General features: G+C 52.7%; 2 protein-coding genes across 2 annotated transcripts; both read right to left on the bottom strand.

Annotated features, from left to right (window-relative positions):
- Window positions 1-405: 405 nt before the first annotated feature.
- On the bottom strand, window positions 406-8,827 carry LOC139001703 (SPOC domain-containing protein 1-like). The gene is made up of 8 exons (XM_070403216.1): window positions 8,765-8,827; window positions 7,126-7,251; window positions 3,356-3,413; window positions 2,894-2,947; window positions 2,521-2,672; window positions 2,103-2,237; window positions 1,475-1,564; window positions 406-540 (listed from the first exon to the last, which is right to left on the bottom strand). Exons 1-8 carry the CDS (start codon window positions 8,825-8,827, stop codon window positions 406-408), a joined length of 813 nt encoding a protein of 270 aa, XP_070259317.1.
- A 93-nt stretch (window positions 8,828-8,920) lies between these two features.
- LOC139001567 (SPOC domain-containing protein 1-like) lies at window positions 8,921-21,224 on the bottom strand. The gene is made up of 7 exons (XM_070403071.1): window positions 19,875-21,224; window positions 12,170-12,211; window positions 11,216-11,392; window positions 10,754-10,855; window positions 10,616-10,676; window positions 10,246-10,321; window positions 8,921-9,155 (listed from the first exon to the last, which is right to left on the bottom strand). The coding sequence occupies exons 1-7, from the start codon at window positions 21,222-21,224 to the stop codon at window positions 8,921-8,923; spliced, it is 2,043 nt and encodes a 680-aa protein (XP_070259172.1).
- Window positions 21,225-22,335: the final 1,111 nt, after the last annotated feature.

A 22,335-nucleotide genomic window follows, 5' to 3' on the forward strand; every position in this document is an offset into this window, starting at 1 on the left:
GAGGCCGGCATAGGAGTCCAAGGATTCCACCGGCTGCAGGGGGCTGGGGAAGGAGCTCCTGGCCTGGGGATCTCAGGGAGGCTTGGAGCTGGCGGCTCATCGTCACCAGGGATTCAAGATGCTGGAGCAGGGCTTGCTGGGGACAGGATGCCCTGTGGAGGTGCTGGCCCCGGCCAGCTGGTACTGCCGAAGAGGGGTGCCAGGACTGGCACCAGCCTGGTCTTGTGGGCCACTCCCCTCGCCCAGGCCCCTGCCAGGTCTCAGGCTTTTCCCACAGTCTCCCCCTGCCTCTAGAGGGCTTCTGCCAAGCACAGCTTCCCCTTGGAGCCAGGCTGCCTTTGCCCCCTGGGGGAGGGGAGCCCCTCGGGGCCACATCTGGCCTCCTGTCCTTCCGCTGGTAGCATCTCATCTCCACTTTTTTGTTGAAGGAGACCACCTTGCGAACCTTCTCCAGCAAGGGGCTGGATTCCGCTGTGTCTGGAAACCCTGCTGTGGGGAGCAGCACAGCCAGCAGCAGGCTTGGGTGAGTGGCTTCCAGGCCTGGGGAGAGGCAGGGAGAGACCCAAGGCCTGGTAGGAGAGCGTGCACCGCCCTCCGGAAGCTGCACGCTGGCTGTGGCAGGAGGTCTGGAGGTCAGACCCCCAAGAGGAGCTTTCCAGCAAGGAGACGGGGCCCGGGAGCTGCTGGGGAAAGTAACTGGGAGATTGGTTCTCAGTGAGGGAAAGGGTTCCCCTGGCTGAGGGTAGACATGGATGGTGTGACCCTACCTCCGTTTGCTCGTCTGTGACATGAAGACATTAATAGTACCATTCTAGGGTTATTTGGAGGACGAAGTGAATTAATTTAAGTAAGCTTTTAGAACACTGCCTGGCAGGCAGTAAACAATAGACAAGTATGAGCTACCGGCATTGTTATCACATTTTCCTGTCTCAGGAGTCCCTCCTGAGAGGTGCCTGTCTCCACAGAGACATGGTGTCACCAAGTGAAGGGAGGCAGGGTCTGGTACGGGCCTCAGTGTTCTCACCTGGGCCTCCAAGAAGGCGCAGTCTGGTGGGCAGGGGCTGGAAGGCAGGCAGGGGCAGCAGGACCACCCTCACGTGTTCCACCGCTGCCAAGCCATGGCACTGCTTGTTGTTGAGGTAGGAGTAGAGCAGGTGGCAGTTCTGGGTGTCCCGAGCCCCCTGGGGGCACAGTCTGACCACACAGGCGTCCTGTAGTTGCAGGAAGGACAGCAGCTTTAGGAGCAGTCATCCTTCCCTCCTGCAAACACCCCCACTGTGAGGAAGTGCACCCCCATTTTCCGGAGAAGGAAACAGAGGGACTCGCCCAGGGCCACACTGTAAGCCTGCAGTCACAGTGGGAACTCGACCCAACTATTGTACACCAGGTCTCTGCTCCAGAGGCAGAGAGAGGGAGCACAGGGCTGGGGGTACGGTGCTAGCGGAAGAGGTAATACGCGAGGGTGGGTGGTTACCTTGGCCTTGGCTGGGCAGACGCTGGCCAGAAGGTCCCAGATGGTGCTGGAGGGGATGCAGCCTGCTGAGCGGATCACCTCGGGCAGGGTCTGGGGGAAGGTAGCATGGCCAGTCAGCCCCCAAGATTCCTAGCCACTGAGGGCAGACTGGACACCAGCCACCTGAAAGCCACAGCCTGTGACGAAGAAGATGAGCAACTAGTCTATCAGGACCCCAAGTAGCTGCCCAGGAAGCCCTAATTGCCCCAGGAGGCCTACGTCCTGTCCTGGCCAATCTCCTACAACTTCTCAGAAGGCCCTCACTCCCTCCTCTGACCGTCCGCCTTCGTCCCACATTTTTGCTGATCATTAGTCACTTAACTATCACTTCTAAAATCTCCTCTGGGCCAGGGAAGCACAGACCGCTGTGCTGGGTCCTTCTTGCTCAATGCCTTGGGTTACAGGGAGTCCTTTACCCATGTGTGTCTGCAGGAGTGGAGCTGGCATCTCATTTGTCCCCATGTCTAGCACAGGGCCAGGCATAGAGAGAGTCTTAGAATGAGTGAATGAATGAATGAATGAATGGTGTGAGTAACTGACTGGGCTGGTCAGTGTGTGAGGGAGACCCTGGTGAATAGGGCAGCAGTACCATGATGAGCTGACAGCTGTGTCCTGAGACCAGCTGGGCCTTGACCCGGAACTGCTTGATGGAGAACATGGCCACAGCCCCCTCCCAGGGGGGCTTTGCGGGCCCTGCAGACACCTGCAGCCTGGAGGGAAGGACAGAGAGAGAGGGCCAGGGAGAAAGGTCATCAGGGCTTCCCCAGCATCTCCTTACTTTTCCAAGAAGGTCCCGTGTCCGCACTGCGGGTGTCACACACTGGTCCAAGCATGGCGTTATGCGGGGGTGAACCAGTAGGTCGGGAAGATTAGTTCTGCCGCACAGATGGGGAAACTGAGACCCGCGGAAGAGGCACGTTTTTTCCAAGGCCACACAGAAAGAGAAACCCATGCCGAGCCTGCTGTCCCAGGGGTGGCTTCCCCCACCTCCCTGCCCCAGCCCCACACCTGTCCTGGGGCTCCATGGGAGGTTTCTCCGAGATCTGGGGCATCTCTGGAGAGGACACAGGGTCTGGGCTTGGGGCTCTCTGGGTGACATTGTCCTCCACCCTCCTATTGGCTTTGGAGAAGCCTGGCAGCTCACACAAGGGCTTCCAGTCTGCAAACAGCAGAGGCAGGAGCTGAAACAGGGGCAGGCAGCCAGGCTGAGGCCAGCCAGGGCTTTAGAGCCAGGGTTTGAAGCGGGTGATTTTTGAAGTGACCTGGGGCACAGGCACCCCCACCGCGCCACCTTCTCCCCAGGCCACACATCCCTATGACTGCTGACCCTCACCGCCCAGCCTGCCCGCCCCTCTGTGCCCTTTCTGTGTCTCCCACAACCGTTGCAGATGTGGCAGCTGGGGTCGAAGAAGTGGTGCTCATGCTGCTCCGTGGGGTCCTCCTGCTGTTCCGGGGGTTCCTCCTGCTGCTCCGGGGGTTCCTCCTGCTGCTCCGGGGGTTCCTGCTGTTCTGTGGGGTCCTCCTGCTGCTCCGGGGGGTCCTGCTGCTCCGGGGGTCCCTGCTGCTCTGTGGGTTCCTGCGGTTCTGTGGGGTCCTCCTGCTGCTCCGGGGGTTCCTCCTGCTCCTCCATGGGGTCCTGCTGCTCCATGGGGTCCTGCTTCTCCATGGGGTTCTGCTGCTCCGGGGGTCCCTGCTGCTCCGGGGGTTCCTGCTGCTCCGTGGGTTCCTGCGGTTCTGTGGGTTCCTCCTGCTGCTCCGGGGGTTCCTCCTGCTGCTCCATGGGGTCCTGCTGCTCCTGGGGTCCCTCCTGCTGCTCTGGGGGGTCCTCCTGCTGCTCTGTGGAGTCCTCTGACATGGCAGGCAGGGCCAGCGGGCTGCAGTCTATGGACACCATGGTTCTCTGGGAGGCATAGGGAGAGGGGGTGGCCTGGAAAGGCAGCTGGGGAAGTCAGGAGCCCTCCATGAGTGGATAGCCTCAGGGATGTGGTTTTATTCTTCCAAGTAATATGTTCTTTTATTACAAAAGTACTGTGACTTGTTAAAGAAAATTTGAAAAAAAAATCACCCCTGTCCTGTCACTTAGAGACAACTGTTGGTACTCTGGGTATTCCTTTATAATTTTTTTTTTTAATATACAAAGGTTTTAGGGATCTTTTACTAAAATAGCTAGGATCAAATATTCAACCTGGTCCTGGCCGGGTGGCTCAGTTGGTTGGAGCGTTGTCCCATACACCAAAAAGGTAGCAGGTTTGATTCCTGGTCAGGGTGCATACCCAGGTTGTAGGTTCCATCCCTGATCAGTATGTGTATGAGAGGCAATCAACCTATGTTTCTCTTTCTCTCTCTCTCTTTCCCTCTCTCTCTCCCCCTCCTGTTTCTCTCTCCCTCCCTTCTTCCCCTCTCCCTCCCTCCATCTCTCTAAAATCAATTTAAAAACATATCCTCAGATGAATATTAAAAATATACATATACAGGATGTCCCAAAAAGATGTATACACACTTTGAATGATTATAAACTCAGTGTTTATTAACATACAGTTCACTTTCAAAATTTAAAAGAATCTACAGAAATTAATAATTTGTTTTGTCATTGCCTGTTTTCAAATTGATGACTATTCTGGTCCAGGCACTGCCGATAAGGTGAAGCAATGGAATCGCAAACATCGAGAATCATTTCGTTTGGTATTTGTGCGCCCTCAATTCGTCGACTGATGCCGGGTTTTGTGCCGTAAGCTTTATCTTTTATGTATCCCTATTAAAAAACGTCTAGTGGCACTTTAGGATAAATTTTCTTTGTTCAAAGCTTAGTCTGGCTCCACCCATTATTTCAAATCAGTTAAACCTGAAAAGGAGTGAAAATTAAGTGAGTTATCAGCCGTTAATGTGTGTATACATTTTGGGGGGACACCCTATATATATTCAACATTTAGACCATACCTCAGAGATGCTGTGGGTTCCGTTCCACAATAAAGCGAATATTGCAATACAGTGAGTCACATGACTTTTCTGGTTTCCCAGTGCATATATGTTATGTTTACACTATTCTGTAGTCTATTAAGTGTTCAATAGCCTTATGTGTAAAAAAAAGTGTGCCCCCTGGCTGGGTAGCTCAGTTGGTTAGAGCATCATCCCAGTACACCAAGGTCCAGAGTTCAATCCCCAGTCAGGGCACATACAAGAATCCATCAATGAATGCATAAATAAGTAGAACAACAAATCGATGTTTCTCTCTCTTCCCTTCTCTCTCTAAAATCAATCAATAAATAAAAATTTTTAAAAAGTGTACCTAGCCCTAGCTGGTTTGGCTCAGTGGATAGAGTATCAGCCTGCGGACTGTCCAGGGTTTGATTCCCAGTCAAGGGCATATGCAACAGGTTGCAGGCTTGTTCCCCAGTGGGGGGCATGCAGGAGGCAGCCAATCAATGATTCTCTCTCATCATTGATGTTTACATCTCTCTCTCCCTCTCCCTTCCTCTCTGAAATTAATGAAAACATATTTTTAAAAAGTGTACCTACCTTAATTAAAAATATTTTGTGGTGAACACACAATACAGTATACATGATGATGTATTATAGAATCGTACACTTGAAACCTACATAATTGTATTACCAATGTCACCCCAATAAATTCAATAAAAAATTTTATTTAGAGAGCAAAGTATGAAATATAGGAAGACAATATTTCACGTATCTTGGTGTCACCAAAATAAAATTTAGGCTCCCCCAAATAAAAAACAACAACATCATTGTTACAAAAAAAAAAAAAAAGCCTAATCATCATCTGAGCCTGTTGGAAAACTGGTGCCAATAGACTTACTTGATGCAGGGTGGCCACAACCTTCAGTTTGTAAAAAATAAAAATAAAAATGCAGTATCTGCAAAGCACAATAAAGCAGAAGCGCAATAACACAAGGTCTGCCTGGATCCTCGTCATGTCCCTGAATGACAGCAGCGGCATCTGCCACGTTCCATGGTCCCTGTAGCTATTACACAAATGAGGTGTGTGGCCGTGTAAGCATCACCTGGGGCCAGATGATTAGGTCATTCCCAGGTTTTCGCTATTACAAATGGTACTGAGGACATCCTTGTGCAAGAAAATATTTTCCTAAACTTTCAACTATTCCTTAGGACAAGTTCTCATAAGCTGATGACAGAATCAGGGAGAATGAACATTTTTAAGACTTGATTCCCATGGCCAAATCGCCTTTCTTCGTCGTAATAGAAGCAGCTTTAAACACAAATTAAACACTGTCTTAGGAAGATTCAAGAAGATTTTAACCTTGCCCGGCTGGCATGGCTCAGTGGTTGTATGTCGACCTGTGAACCAGGGGTCACGGTTCAATTCCCAGTCCGGGCACATGCCCGGGTTGTGGGCTCCATCCCCAGTGTAGGGCGGGCAGAAGACAGCCGATCAATGATTCTCTCTCATCATTGATCAGCTTCTCTCTCTCTCCCTCCCTCCATCTCTGAAATGAAGAAAAAAAAGATTTTAACCTCTACTTTTGCCCTAAAAACCATCTCCAGAATAGTGCCAAGGCCCAGGCTCTGGAGTCAGACAGCCTGGCTTCAAATCTCATCTCCCCTCTGCCAACTAGGTGACCTGGGCAAATGGCTTCAGGTTCCTCATCCAGGAGTACATTTCAGCAAGGAGTCAAGACTGTTGTGTGTTACTTTCCCTCCCCTCCTCTGCCACCCCCTACTCTTCCCCTCTCTTCTCTCCAGGTCTTCCTAGCTCCTCCCCTGCACTTACATTCAATCTACTCAGGGAATACAGATTGGTTTTGGTTGGAGAGCAGCCACATCCCCGCGGGCTCCTCTCTGCACAGGCAGCAGCTCTGGTTGTTGGCCTGGATGTTGACTGGGAGAAGCAGGGACTTTGTCTGTCATGCTCACTGCCATTTCCCCAGTGAACACGACTCCAGGGACCTTCCCTGCACTCTCCATCCTGGACACAGCTGATTAGACTGGTGTGAACATCTGACCCACGCAACACCCAACAGGAGCCGGAGCGCCTCAGAGTGACGGGAGGGAGCCCCGGGGGAGCTCTGGCAGCTGCAGGAGGCTGAGCTGGAGGGCTCACTGACTGGGATGGAGGGCTGCTGAGCCGCCGTGTCAGGCCATGTGCAAGGCGCAGGGGCCAAGCAGGAGGAGGGAGCCGGATGGACAGGAGGATGAGGCGGATCCCCAGCGATAAGAGGATATTCTGCACCGACTGCCCTGGGATCTGGCTGCTTCCCCGCCTGAAGCACCCCTAATTCCTTCTGCCAGATAGAGCAGGTCTACTCCTTACACACACAGAGACACTGCCTCCAACAGTGTGGCCCTCCTGCTTCCCAACCAGGAATCTGGGGGGAACTTCGGGGATAGGACCACTCACGTGGGGTCCCTTGGGGTTAGGTCAAAAGGAGAGGGACTGGCACTGAGGAGCTGCCAGGCCCTGGGTCAGGGGCTGCCTGGCCCCAGGCTCACCTGGACTCTGCGTGGTAGATCATTACCCCACTTTACAATGAAGATGGTGGGCCTCACAGTGGTCAGGTGATGTGCCCAAGGCCACACAGCTGGCGAGGTAAGGGGCACAGGCCCTGCCCAGCACCAGGTCAGGTTCCACTTACCACCAGGTCCTCCAGGGTGAGCATCTGGTCCGTGTCCCGCAGGATCTCGACTTCACCCTTGTGGGTCAGTTTGGAGGTCGGAAGGATGCACAGCTCCTTCTGTTGCTGCTCAATGATCTCCAGGCCCTGTGGGTGGAGCAGCCCTCGCTCAGCCGGATTCAGGAGGGTCTCTGGCCCCAAGAACCCCAGTGCTCACTGTCTTCCCTCGAGGCCCCTTGCCTGTGGTCCTTTCCATGCCGGCCTTTTCCCTCCCCGCACTTTTGCTCTTGCCATTCCCCTCACCCAGAAAGCCCTCCACCCCAGCCCTACCTCTCCACAGACCACTCATCCACCCTCCAGCACAAGCCCTGCTCCTCAGCACGCCTTGAACTTCGCCTGCACCAGCACAGCCAGTTCTGCTCCTGAGTGCACCCCACCATCCGTCCTGGGAGGCGCGCAGGCTCTGCGATGCCAGCTGGGCCATTAATATAAGAGACCCACAAGGTAGTGGCCTTGGGCAAGCGCTTTACTGCTCTAAGCCTCATTTTTTCTCTTCTCCGGGGATTAAACTAAGAGCATTATATTAAACAGCATACGTAGAGTGCTTCGCCAGAGCCTGGCTCATAGTAAAGGCTACTTGGGATTCTTAGTATTGATCAATGCCATCCTATCTGAAATGTTTCCTGAAAGCCTGTCCCTCCCTTCCTAGCCAGCCCGGAGGGCCGAGGCCCCGTCCGCCCTGGCAGTGCGGGATCCGTGCGCGAGGCTCTGGGGCAGCTGCGCAGGCTCAGTGCTTAGACGGGCCCCATGCTTAATGCCGTTGTCATCTTGAAATTCTTAATCGTTGTTGAACAAAGGGCCCCGCATTTTCATTCAGCACTGGCCCCACCGATTGTGCAGCTGGTCCCGTGCCCTGGTCCCCATAGGGCCTGGACAGAAGTGCAGTCTGTCGTGCACAGATTCACCTAGTGGATTCTAGTTATTCATGCTAATCAGTGTCTAACAGGACGGGAGCCTTCGCACCCACCCCATCCCATGGCCCCGCTCCCTAGATCAGTCCTTCCCTCTCTCACTGGGCCACAAAAGCCGCTACACAAATCCCCTAGGCCAGCTCGGTGTCCACACCTTCCCTGCCCCTGAACAGTTCCCAGGGAGGGGAGACCATGGACACAGGGTATATGGGGCTATAACTGTGAAGTGTGGGGACAGGGGGTCTCTCACCCAGTCTGGGGCACCAGGAGTGGGAACAGTGGCACCCCAGGGGTCGACTCCCCATGGATGGCAGATGTCAATCATGAACTCTAGAGTCTGGACCATCATCCCCAAGCCCTGCTCCCCTCCGAAGCCCAGCTTCACAGAAAAGCAAGTGGAAGGCAACACCTCTCGGGGTGTCGCTCCTCTACCAAGCTCTCCATCCCTAACCCCTTTCCTCTCTGCCGCTTTTCCTAATTTTTTGGGTGGAGTCTCTCTGGCTCTCTCCGTCTGCCTGCTCTCTCTTTTCGTTTCCTCGTTTCTATGTTTCTCTCTACTTTGTGTTCCCCGTGTCTCACCACCTTCCTCCTCCCTCTGCTCTGTCTCTCTCTCCCTGCTCCACACTCGGGTCACCCCTCCACACCACCCCCCATCCTGTCACCTGTCCTGACCTGACCCCAAACCTCACCCTTTTCTCCTCCTGGTCCCGCCAGCGGGCCAGCTCTTGGGGGGCCAGCTGGATTGAGTTCATCCGCACCAGGCCGTGGGGGGTGACATCTCCATGAACCACTTTGAGAAACAGGTCCTGCAGGGCAGGGCAGGGGCAGGGGCTGCACCACACCACTCAGAGCCCCACCCGCTCAGAGGCCGGGCTTGTGCCGCGGAGGGGCCGGCCCAGCCCCCGGTCCCGCTCGCTCACGGGGTTCCTGGGGTCGCGCAGGTTGAACAGCAGGCTGCGGTACTTGGTCTTGTAGCGGCAGTTGGTGGCTTGTGTCAGGTCGAAGAGGGCTGCCTCGATGCCAGCGGCGATGCCCTCTACCACCTCCTTACTCAGCGCCACGTCTGGGACCTCCCGGAGGCTGTGGGGGACACGGCCCTGAGCTGTGAGCTGACCCGGCCCTCGGCCGGCAGAGAGAGATACGGTGGGAGGCAGGATCTGGGCCAACTCTGGGCATTCTCCTACATGGACCCATTTATTCTCACCCCAGCTCTCTGAGGAACAAGTGTTATCGGTCTCCATTTACAGAAGGGGTGACTGCGGCCCAGGGGAGGTAAGGGGCTTGCCCGAGGCCACATGTTTAGTGGCAAAGCAAAATCTGACTGCTCAGCTCAGGCTCTAGCCCTGGCCAGTGGGACTGGGGAGAGTATAAGGGGAGGCAGCCTCGGGGAGGGTAAGGCATCAGCCAAGGCAGAGGACGGAGCCCTGGCCGTGGGTGAAACCTTGAATCTGCCATTGATTTGCTGGGTGGCTTTTTATTTTTTATTTTTTTTAGTTTAGTTTTGTGCTATCAGAGAGGAAGGGAGAGGGAGATAGAAACATCAATGAGAGAGAATCATTGATTGGCTGCCTCCTGCAGGCCCCCTACTAGGGATTGAGCCTGCAACGCGGGCATATGCCCTTGACTGGAATCGAACCCGGGACCCTTGAGTTCACAGGCTGACGCTCTATCCACTGAGCCAAACTGGCAAGGGTTGCTGGGACCTGAGCAGACCCTGAGCCACAGGGGCTTAATGGAAAAGCGCAGCCTTGAAGCCACAGAGGCCCAGGGTCAAGTTCGTCTCTCTTCTCACTCTTTGTGTGGGCAAGTGACCTCACGGCTACAAAATGGGTTCTCATACACACAGAAGCCCTTGGAAGACGGGTGGGAAACACCCTGCCCTCCGGCCGTATGAGACCTGCGAAACCATTTGGTCTGGCCCTGCCAAGGCACTGGGGTGAGTTAATTAAATGTCTGGCCAACTATAGCAGGCTATTTTTTTATAGCAGGCTATTTTTTTTATAGCAGGCTAATTGTTAAGTATAATTTTGTATGGCCCGCGAGTGATGTTATAAATATCCACATGGCCCTTGGAGAAAGAAGGTTCCCCACCCCTGCCTCAGAACACGGCATGGCCCAGGGAGGTGGTGGTAGCCGTCAGGGGTCAGGGAAGTGGAGAGCAAGGCCTCACCGACTCCACAGCACCTTCCGCATGACACGGACCACAGTGTGCCGCACCCCAATGTCCTTTTGGAGCTGGAGCTGAGCTGTGGAGAAAAAGGATCAGGGTTCCCCGGGGGATGCTCGGGGGCAAGGGGAGGAAGTGACTCCGTGCTGAGGGGCTTAGGCAGGGAAAGGAAGGCTCCGCGTCTCAGGGACCCTGTCCCACCCCCATCTGCCTGAGAGCTGAGCCCAGGCAGCCATCAGCCCCTACCTCTTTGGGGAAGGACTAGGAGCTGCCTGGGGGGTGAGGGGAGAAAAGACATCCTGTCTCCCAGGGACTGCTGGGCACGAGCCCCCTTCAGTCCCCACCCGTCCTCGGAAGGCAGGCGGCCCCTCACCTGCGTCCTCTTCCCAGTCCTGGTCCTCGGGCTCCTCCTCTTCAGACTCCACTGGACTGGACTGTGGGGGAGGGGAGGAGCTGAGGCCAGGTGGCGGGGTCCAGCCCGCGGCCCCGCAGGGACACAGCTTCCCCCAGCCACACCCCCTCTCCCGCATTCTCCCTGAAGGAGGCCGTGTGACGGGGTGGACGCACTCACCCCTGGCCACTCTGCACGGGCCTCCTGAACAGGAAGCCCCTCCTGCAGGAGAAAGAGTGTGTGGAGGAGGAGTGGGGTCCCTGAGGGCCAGGGAGCCACTCCCAGACGGCGGAAGGGGTCAGCGACGCCACCAGAGCCCCACTCTGTCCCTCCTGAGGGAGGCAACCGGAAGAACTTGGGGTGGCCAGGAGCAAGGAGCACGCAGACCCCGGCGCGGGCCAGGTGGCGGCCTAACCCTCTGGCCACTGCTTGCTGGGTGACCGGGAGCAACAGCATCTCTCTGGGCTGCAGTGGCCACTCTGAGAGTCAGTGTGAGGGTGTCTCTCTCAACAGGATTGAGAGACACCGCCTAAGTGAAGAACCACATTCCATTCATGAAACTAAAAGGCGCATGTTCTGTACCTGGCACCACGTGGGGCTGTGGGCCTGGCGCCTTATCTTCCTCCTGGGCCTCTGGGCAGGCGAGGCTGCGCTGACCTCCATCATGTTCTCCAGGGCCTCCAGCTTCAGCGGCCGCGCGCCCCCTGCCTGCCCATGGCTGATGGCCCCCAGGAGGTGGATCACCGCCCCGGAATCCAGCTGCAGGGGGAGAAGAGCCATGCGGGCGGAGCTCACCTCAAAGTGCTTATGTCCCCCCACCCCCACCCGACTGCACTCTAAGCTCCATGAGGACAGAGAACACCGTATTCCCGAGGCCTACTAAAGGCCTCGCACACAGTAGGGTCAATCGCGGCTTGCTAACTGTCTGGCCTGTGTCACAGGAGAGGAGCCCATCTTCTTTTCGACCTCTCTCTCATCTTCCCCGCTCACGCCCAGACACATTCAGAGCTGATTGAACCCTTCTCGCCCTCCTGATTCTAGACACATCTCATCGGGGGGGATGTGGAGGTCAGAGTGGGGTCCTGGTCTTCTAATGAGCTAAGCATCTGTCCTGCTCTCCTGTTCGCTATGGTTGCCACAAGCTCAAGATTGCGGGGGAGGCGGGGGGTGGTGGTTGTAACAAGATTTCCCTTCCTCCTTCCCTTTTTTCTTGCTATCTTTAGGCTCCAATCCTGCTTTAAGTGTGTTTTGATTCATTTGCTTTATTGCAAACTATGGGGAATTGTTTTGAAAGCAAATGGGTCTGAAAAGTAATCCTTGAATAAATGACCATGAATGGTCAGGTTCCAAGGTCTGGGGGAAGGCGGAAGTCTGAGATTCAGCATCACAGGGAGGGGAGCACTAGGGGGCTCTGGTGTGTGTGGGGGGCGGGGGGCAGGCCAGGGGGCTGGGGTTGCCGCTAATTGGAGGAGCCCCCATCCCACCAGACCTGGGGAGAGGGAGGAGGAAGGGCTGTAATGAAAAGTAAAGACCTACGTAGCACACACGCTTCACCCCTCGGGGCATCTTCATCTCCTCCTTGAAGAGAAAAAGGACGCAGAGATTAGAATGCTGAGGATCTAGGGACCCACAGAGGTGAGAGATGTACGTTCAGTGTTCGCTGCATTGGTATTTATAACCCAAAAAAATTGAGTACAATCTAATGTTCATCAAAGAGGAATGGTTAAGCCCTGGCCGGTGTTCTCAGTGGTTAGAGCGTCAGCCCGAGCACCTGAGGTCTCAGGGTTGATTCCTGGTTAAGGGCACATACCTGGGTTTCGGGTTCACTCCCCAATCCTGGTTGGGCATGTACAGGAGGCGACCAATCAATGTGTCTCTTTCACAGCGATGTTTCTCTCCCTCTCGCTCTCTCCCTCCCCCTCCATCCCTCCCTTTCTTCCCTACCCCCCCCCCATCCTTTCTATTCTCTCTAGAAATCAATAAAAAAATATCCTCAGGTGAGGATTTTAAAAAATAATCAATAAATTTAAAAAGGGGGGATGGGTAATAAAAAGTGACATGTCATACTATGGAGTCTATGTGGCCATTAAAAGGGGTGAGTCATATCCTTAGCTGATTTGGCTCAGTGGATAGAGCATCGGCCTGCAGACTAAAGGGTCTCAGGTTCAATTCCAGTCAAGGGCACATGCCTGGGTTGCAGGCTCATCCCCAATTGGGTGCAGGAGGCAGCCAATCAATGATTCTTCACTGATGTTTCTATCTCTCTCTTCCTCTCTGACATCAATAAATATTTTTTTTTTTTTTAAAAAAGGTGAGTCATAATATAAACTACTATTCATCAGGTGCTTAGAAGGTAGCTGGCCCTGGAGGAAGCACATCACATGTAATCTTATGAAGGTCTCAGAACAACACTATGAGGTGTGTACTATTTCTATCCCAATTTTACAGATTAGGAAACTGAGGCTCAGAGAGGATCTGAAAAGTCCCGTAGCTCCTAAGCAGTGGAGCTAGGATCAGAACTTAGTTCTGTCTGCCTCAAAGCCCAGGCACCAAGCTGCTGAGTTATGCAGCAGCACTGACTGATACGGTAAGATGTCATGCTGTACTATTAGGAGAATAAGAATAGCTGACAGAATAGTATCTGTTGCATAAGCCCATTTATGTAAATACATAGTTATAGTTGCATAATAGAGGTTATCTCTAGGGAATGAAATTGCAGGGTTGGGGGTTTGCTTTCCACATATAGGCACTTGGGCATTTATGTTCCTTAAAATGAGCACGTATTTCTTTTATAACTGGAAACATTTTTTTTTTTTTACTGAAACACAAGTTCAGGACAATGTGTGTCGTGTGCTACCATTGCACTAAAAAGAGAGAAAAAGACTTTTAAATTTGTATTTGCTTGACTCTGCATAAAATATCGCTGGAAGTATCCACCAGAACCTAATAAACGAGGCTGCCAATAGGAAAGGGACTGGGAGCTGGGAAGGAAACTTTTCACTTTTTCTTTTTTAACCATGGGAATGAATCAGCCTTTTAAAAAAATAAACTGAGAAGGGGGGTGGGGGGAGAAAACGGGACATCTGGGACGGAAAGCAGGAAAGATATTAAGGACAGCCCTTCACAATTTAAAACCTTTCGGCAGGCCCCATCTCAGGGTCCGCATTGCAGCATTAGGAGGCTCCAAACAACACAGCAATCAGACCAGCAAAGACTTTAGGAACTGGATTTATCAGACCAAAATGCAAAATACATATATATATAACATGCTTAACAAAATAAAAGGAGTCGAACATAACCAAAAAAAAAGGCGAAAGGCAAAAGATATATAAATTTTTCAAATGATCAAGCATGCCGTGACTGGTGTGGCTCAGCTGGTTGGAGTGTCATGCCGTACACTGAAAGGTTGCAGGTTCAATTCCTGGTCAGAGCACATACGTAGGTTATGAGTTCGAATGCCAGTCAGGGTGTATACAGGAAGCGACCAATCTATGCTTCTCTCTCCCTTCCGCTCTCTCTAAAATTGATAAATATATCCTTGGGTGAGGAATTTAAAAAATGATCCAGCAGATTTGGTTGGGAACCAAACACAAATTTGGGGAATGAAAAATATGATAATAATTAAAATGAAAAACGCAATATATAGGTTTGATAGCATATTCACACAACAGAAATAAGTTAGTGAACTGGAAGATAGATTTAATAAGTTACTGAGACTATTCATAGCACAAAGACGGTGAGACACAGTCAAAGAGACACTAGAGATAGAGTGAAAAGGACTAATTAACCTAAAGTCCCAGGAGAGAGGAGAGAGAATGGGGCAGAGATACTATTTGAAGATCTATGGCTAAGAATTTTCCTGAATTGATCAAAGACAACAATTCACAGATTCAAAAAGCTCAGTGAATTTCAAACTGGATAAGTGAAAGCAAATCCACACCTGGACAAATCATAATGAAACTGTTCAACACCAACGATAAGGAGATCCTGAAGCATCAAGAAAGAAAAATAACCGCTAATACGTAAATAACACTGAAAAGGCACTATAACTGTTCTGCATGCTGTACATGTTAGTTCACTCAATCCTCACCACAGCCTATGAGCGGAACACTGGTACTATTATTGATCCCATTTTACAGAAGAGAAAACTGAAGCACAGAGAGGTTGGTCAGTCACACAGCTAGTAAACCACAGAGCCGGGACTTAAATCCAGGCAGTCCGATTCCAGGGGCCACGCCTGTAACCGCTCCTCTACAATGCCTCTCACCAGAAGACCTCTTACTTACCACAGAATGACAATTAGACGAACAGCTAACTTCTCGATAGTAATGTGGAAGGCAAAACACAGCAGAATGATAGTTTCAATGAGCTTAAAGAAAATAACTATCAATTGTGGACCCAGACAAAATCTTTTCTGAGAATGAGGATAAAATAAAAACACCGTAGAGAAAAGCGAGTTATTGTTTTCCTTGATAATTTAATTTTTTTTCAATAACCAAAATGTTAAAGGATGAACTTGAGGCAGAAGAAAGGAAAAATGATCCCAGGTAGAAACGCTGAGATGCAAGGAGAAATCTTGAGCAAAGAAAATGATAAATATGTTGTTAAATCTAAACCTACATTGACTTATGATACTATAATAACAATGTGTAGTTTGTGGGATTAAAAAAAATAACTTAGGACCAACTCACTGGATAACAACAGCACATAAATTGGGAAGGTTCGTCCTGGCCGGTTTGGCTCAGTGGATAGAGCGTCGGTCTGTGGACCAAAGGGTCCCAGGTTTGATTCCGGTCAAGGGCATGGACCTTGGTTGCAGGCTCCTCCCTGGCCCAGGCCCTGGTCAGGGCATGTCCAGGAGGCAACCGATCGATGTGTTTCTCTCACATCGATATTTCTCTCTGTCTTACCCTCTCTCTTCCACTCTTTAAAATCAAAAGGAAAATATCCTCAAGCGAGGATTAAAAGAAAAATGGGGGGAAGGTTCATGCTTGGAATTAAAGCATCCCAAGATCCTTATATAATTTCAGAGGAAGGTAAAGATGTAACTACCTTTATACTTTGGTAAGTGAGGTATTCATGTTAAAATTTCTAAAATAGCCACCAAAAGAATATAAACAGGGCACAGAAAACTTCCAATCTTCTAGAGAGACAGAAAAAGAATAAGAAAAAATCAATCTAAAAGGAGGCAATAAAAGGGGGAAAGTATAGAAAATGCAGGATATATGTAAAACACAAACTAAGACAGTAGGATTAGATTCAAATAAATCAGTAAATACAACAAATGTAAATGGACAAATACTTCAGACAAATAAAAATAATTATCAAACCTTTAACAAAGAAAGCCCAATTATAAGATGTTCAGAAGACCCATTTCCAAAATATAGCAATGCAAAAGATTGGGAGGAAAAAATGGAATAATATGTGAACAGGCAATTACCAACCAAATACAGGTTTGTAGCTATATTAATATCAGATAAAACAGGCAAAAAATAACTAGAAGTGCCCTGGCTGGCTCAGTTGGTTGGAGCGTTGTGCCATATACCAAAAGGTTGCAGGTTCAATTCCAGGTCAGGGCATATGTACCTAGGTTTCGGGTTCAATCCCCAGTCGGGGCAGCATGGGAGGCAACTGACCAATGGATGTTTCTTTCTCTCTCTCTCTTCTCTTCTCTATAAACATATCCTCAGGTGAGGATTTAAAAATAACAGAAGCAAAGACCTGACTACATAAGGCTCCAACCTGCCTCCTGCCTCTACCAGTGGTTCTCAACCTTCCTAATGCCAAGACCCTTTAATACAGTTCCTCATGTTGTGGTGACCCCCAACCATAAAATTATTTTCGTTGCTACTTCATAACTGTAATGTTGCTACTGTTATGAATCGGAATGTAAATATCTGATATGCTATATGTGTTTTCCAATGGTCGCGACCCACAGGTTGAGAACCGCTGCTAGACCTTTGCACGTGCTCGGTACACCCTTCCTACCTTGTCTACCTGCTGAACACCTGCTTCCTTTGCCCAGGCCCAGCTCAGACAGCCCCTCCTCTGCCCTACCCTCCCTGAAAACCCTCCTACCCCACCCCTTCCCAGGAAAGACTCAATTGCCCTCTAGGTACCCAGGGTCTGCTGGACTCGAGTCTGTATCTTGACTCTCTGGTGATGTATCTCCCACTTGCTGCTTGTTGAAGAAATTATAATAAAGTCCCATACAAACCCAAACCCTGAGCCAGGCCTTTGGCAGCCTGGCTCAGAGCGTGGACTCTGGAGTCTTGCAGGCCTGGATTTAAATCCCGGCCACGCCGCTCACGTGCTGTGTGACCCTGAGTGGGCCACATGCCTTCTCTGAATCCAAGATTTCTTATTTGGCAAAGCAGAGGTACGAACACTGACTTCTAATGCTATGGTGAGGACTAAGTATGAGACGATGATATATGTGAAGCTCCTTGTATACAATAAGAACTCAAAGAAAGGAGCTATTCTTAGGTTGTCCATCTGTTGGGAAGACACAGTCCTCCCTCACACGTCTTCTGACACTTTGCAGCTACACAGGACCCCCGAGGCGGGGAACCTGGGTGGGGCCGAGCAGCTCTGTGCCTCCCTGGCTGTGGTGGGCAGAGCTGCCCTCCCCACGTCCCCTGCCTTCCACAGAGCAGCTCCAGACCTCACTGACCACTGCAGGGCTCAGGACAGAGAAGAAAATGGCGTCTCCACCCCCTTCCCCGCCCCTCCAAGAGTCTCTACTTCAAGCCAGAGGAATTCCCCACGACCAACCTCACACCCAGATTCCCAGCAGTTCTGGGGCCCAGCTGACTCCCCGATTTTGTAGAGGAAGAAACTAAGATTCAGACGAGAGACATCTCTCATCCGAAGTAAGAAACAGAGCTTGACCTTGAACCCATCTGTCTGCCCCGGCACAAGCCAGGCTGCCCCCCGGAGAAGGTGCGAGGGCCCAAAGAGGGGCTCCGGACCAGCTGGGCACTCTGCCCACGCCCCGCTCAGCCCTGTCCTCAACCACCTGCCCGTCCCTGTCATGCCCAGACTCCATTCTCCTGCAGCTGCCACCAGTTGCCATGACAACGGGTTATTTGGGAAGCTGTGGGATGCTGGGCTGGGCTGCAGAGTCAAGGACAGGGCCTGGAGGCGAGAGCAGCCGTGGGCGCCTTCCAGGCGAGGCGGGTGGGCACCTGGCTCCGCCACCCACCTCAGACTAGCCCCTCAGAACGCTGTGGGCCCAGGAATCCCCATGCTGGGCACCTGGCCCCGATAACTAATGTGACATGGGGAGGAGCCAGATGCGCAGTGATGTTCACCCCAGCGTGACTCAGAGCAGGACGGACCTGTGTGTCAATAGCAGGTAACGTTTCTGAATATCGTCCTCGCACCGGGCACCTTGCTAAATGCCAAGCACACGCCATCTCATGCTCCGAGCCTCCACCCTCGGAGATGTCCCGGAGGTGAATTCGCTTGCCTGGGTCACTCCGATAGGGGCAAAGCCAGGACCCAATGCCTGGCTGGTGGCCTCCAGGCCTCGTGCTCTGAGCCACACTGCAGAGGTAGGAAATGAGAAAAGGAAGTCCCGGCCCATCCTCCGGTCCTAGCAGGGCCTGTGACAAGTGTGTGATGCAGGCTCGGGGATTCGCCAAACAATAGGCACCAACTTGGAAAGATCTTCAAATGCTACAGCGCGTGAAAAGTAAGCCGAGTACAGGTCCTGGAACAATGAGGGGCAGGATGAGCCTCCTTACAGACAGGAAGGCACAAGGTGTAGGTGTTCACATATGTATAGAGTTCATAGAGAGCAGGCAGGAGAGACTGTAAACATGGCTATCTCCACGAAAGGCAAGGGGCCGGGCGGTGTTCAAAGGGATTTCCTTGTTCTGTGCTAACAATTAATTAATTGGGGGGGGGGGGGGGGTAAATACCAAAAATCAAGTTATAAAAAATTTGGCACACGTGATCCCATTTCTAGGCAAAGAAAAGATATATACGCATAGGAAAAAGATGGGAAAGAGGACATATACCAAAATGTCACCAGGAAATAGCCCTGAATGTTGACATTATGGGAATTTTTATTTTTTCTTTCTTTTCTATGATAAACACACATTCCTTTTTATTAAAAACTAATGTGTTTGAGTGATGCTTGCAAAGACAATGTAACCGCCTTCTCGTGTAATTACAGCACCAGGTGGGGGTAAATCACACAGGCAGCTCGCTGCTTCCTATGCCAGTGCTACTAATATGCTGTTTGACCTTGAACGAGCCATCTCACCTTTCTGAGCCTCAGTGTCCACATCAGTAAAATGGGTTTATATCAATGGCATCTACTTCATAGGGTGGTTAGGAAAATTGAAGATCAAGTGCTTGGAACAGCGCTTAGCACACAGTAGGCAGGCTAGGTACTATTACTGATCGTGACGGCAGTAATGTTGCCCAGTGGCACCCCTCCCCAGCAGGGAAGATGCACCAGCAGGCCGTGCCGCGAGCTCTCAGGACAGACGGCCTATGTTTGCATCCTGGCTCCGTCATTTACCAGATGTGGGACGAGTGGGATAAAAATCAACTATGGGAGAAGCATACGCCAAAAGCAGGGAGTGCCGTCTCCTGCCTTTGCTGTGTAAACATGGTCGCTATGATTCTTAATAAAACGACGATTATTACAAGTAAAAGAACAATACAGGGAACATGGATAGGCACTGACTCCCTCGCTGTGTGTGAGCTTGGAGAAGTGTGTGAACTTCTCTGAGCCTCAGTTTCCCCACCTGGAAACAAGGAGCCAGTGCCCACTTTATACGGCAATTGCTGACACCAAAGCAAAAGCCAATTTGACATAAATGAAGTAATTTGCCTTGTGCCATCTGCTGTGACAGGCACATTGTTTTATGCCATCATCTCACTTAGTCCATTAAATTGAAATTAGTATTTCCTTTTTGCAGATGAAGACACGGAGAGATTAAAAAATATTCCAACGTCACTCAGCTAGGAGGTGGGCAGAGGCAAAATTTGAACCCAGGACTTACCAACTCCAAAAGATACTGACCACTGACGAGATGTCAGCAAGTGTAGTTTACTTTTAGTCTCCTGACTTGGTGGGCCTTAGTTTAGTCAGGTGTAAAATGGGCATGTGGGACAAAGGTCATTAAGGGTCCATCCAGCTCAGCTCTATTAAATTCCACCACCAAGCATGGCATTGAGAGACTGGCCTGGCCCTTCCTATGCCCACCTCTCAGGCTCAACTTACCAGTTTGGGGAAGCCTCCTGGGCGGGATGCTGCTGGCGGGTCCCGGCTGAAGTTGTCGGAGCTTCTGTCTGTGCCCCGGTCCTCGGCAGGGGGCACTGGGCCCCTCCCCAACTTAGCACACTTGGATCTTCTCTGCCCCATGAATGGACCTGAGCGGGCTTTGCTGGCTGCAGACTCTGGGGAGTTGTCAGGGGTGTCAGTGAGAGCAGGGAGTCCTTGCCCGGGCCTCCCCGTGGACACTGGCCAAGCCTTGACCTCCAGCTCCTCCTGGCTGTGTGAGGCAGCAGGGCCATCCTCACCGCCAGCCCCCACAAAGACCTGCTCAGCTGCCCACTGCCCTGTGGACGCCTTCTCAGACACTCCCGGGCACAGTGCGGGGCTCTGGGGCGGACCCTGGGCAGCTGGCCTGAGGGACAGGCCGGCATTGGGCAGTGGGAACTGGACAGGGTCGTAGGGGCTGCCTGGTTGGGCCCCACCCTCCGCATCGGGCGAATATCGGAACTTAGTCCCTGAGGCACATCCCACACAACTTCCATCTGAATCTCTTGGCCCAGACCCAGTGTCCTTGGGAAGAAGCGGACTGCAGGGGCCTCCCAAGGACCCCAAGTCAGCTCCTTGTGGGGGGTCTCCCACCCACTGGGGGTTGTCCCCACCAGGCCTCTGACCAGCCCCCTCCCCATCCTCTGAGCAGGTCTCACACTCCCTGCTTTTCTTTCTCGCCCGAACAGGGGCTGAGCCTAGTGAGGGGGGCAGTGCCCGCGTCGGGGGTTCCTCTTTACTGAGGCTGGGGCTTCTCCCATCACACCCTGGAGAACTCCCACCTTCTCCAGCCTCTCTGGGCCTGGGGCAGCTCGCCTTCTCCGCCTCTGCTGGCCTCTCCCTGCCCACCAGGGCTCTCTCTGGGAGACCCACAGACACGCTACAAAGATTCCTGGCCCAGTCTTCATCTAAGATGCTGTGCAGAGAAAGCTGGAGCCTCTTCGAGGCCGGGGGCCGTCCCTGAGCGGGCGCTGTGGGCAGCTGGGCGTGGAGCCTGGGACCAGGCACCGGGTCCTGGCTCTGTCTCGCAACTGGCAGCTCCAGGACCACCAAGTCGGCCTTGGCCTTCGCGCCGGCCCTCGGCGCACCCTCGGCCGGGGGGCTGGCACCTCGATGGGCCTCTTCCCCGAGCGCCCGCCTCCTTCTGCCAGCCGAGACGCGGGCCCCCGGGCTCGCCCCCCGCAGGTGTGGTGCCAGGCCCGCCACGGAGCTGGCTTCCTCCACGTCCTTCTGGAAAAGCCCGCAGCTGCGCCGGGGACTGAGAACGGGCCCCTCTGGGCGGGGGCCCTTGGCAGCCCCTTGATGAGACATGCCTGTCCCCCTAGAGGGGCCGAAAGCAGCGTGCGGGCCCTGTGAGGAGAGAGAAGAGGTTTCATGGTGGAGGGCCTCCCTTCCAGGTGCCCGCCAGGCCTGCCCGCTCCGGAGGCCGGGAGGCCGGTGGTGTCAGCCCCCGGTGAGGGGGACAGGCCTGCGGCCAGACAGGGTTGAGCTGCAGCCACCTGAAGGCCTTCCCATCTGAGGGCTCACACTTCTGATAATAATCAAATGGGCTGCGATATTAACAATGACCAGTTATCAATAACTTGTCTCTGAGCGTCATTTCATTGCACACTGGCAGCCACAGGTGAGCAGACGGAGACAGAGGCGGCTAGTGACTCGCCCAAGGCCGGGCCCGTAGGAGCGAGAGCCGGCCTCCTCCCTCCATCTTGAAGCCCAGCTCTCGACCCTCCGCGGACACCCAGGGGGTCCGTCCCCATCCCCAGCCCCTGCCCAGCCCCTCCCGTCGGTGCTGTCCTGCGAGACACCCCAGGCCTGACAGGGACGGACCCCTACCGCTCAGGGAACTCGGCTCCAAACCGTCCAGAAGCTCCCACTCGGAGTCCCCCGGCGCCCCCATTCCAGGGTTCCACCCCCACCTGGGAAGGGGCTGGAATCACGTGACGCAAGGAGCCCTGGGTGAGGGATGGGGCGCAGGCTCCAACGAGACGCCGAGGACGGCACCCTGCACGTGCCGACGCCGTGGCACCAGCAGAGGGCGCGCTCTCCCTCCGGTCCTCGGGCTCCCGCGGAGGCAGGTAGGTGGGTGCGCGTCTGAAGCCAAAGGTCGCCCAAGGGCCTTGCCGGTCTGAGCGTGTGAACTTGCTCCCAGCGTGATGGGGAGTGACCGAAGGAGCCTGGAGCCCTAGGGAAATGTCAGAATCAGATCTACAGTTTTGCCTAATTAGTTGCTATTTTAATTATTATCTCAAATACAGAAAGATAATTCACAGAGATAAAAATGCACATGGAAGCCAAATATAAAAGTTAGACATCAAAACTTGAACATGTCCTCTCACTTCCCAACTCGGGAGCAGCCTTGCTTTTTTTTCTTTTCTTTCTTTCTTTTTTTTTTAAATTTTATTAGGTTGTCATTTTAGTTTTT

The sequence above is a fragment of the Myotis yumanensis genome, unplaced genomic scaffold, assembly GCF_028538775.1.
Source record: "Myotis yumanensis isolate MYYU_CA2020_CCGP unplaced genomic scaffold, mMyoYum1.0.hap1 SCAF_2, whole genome shotgun sequence".
Classification (NCBI taxonomy): Eukaryota; Metazoa; Chordata; class Mammalia; order Chiroptera; family Vespertilionidae; genus Myotis; species Myotis yumanensis.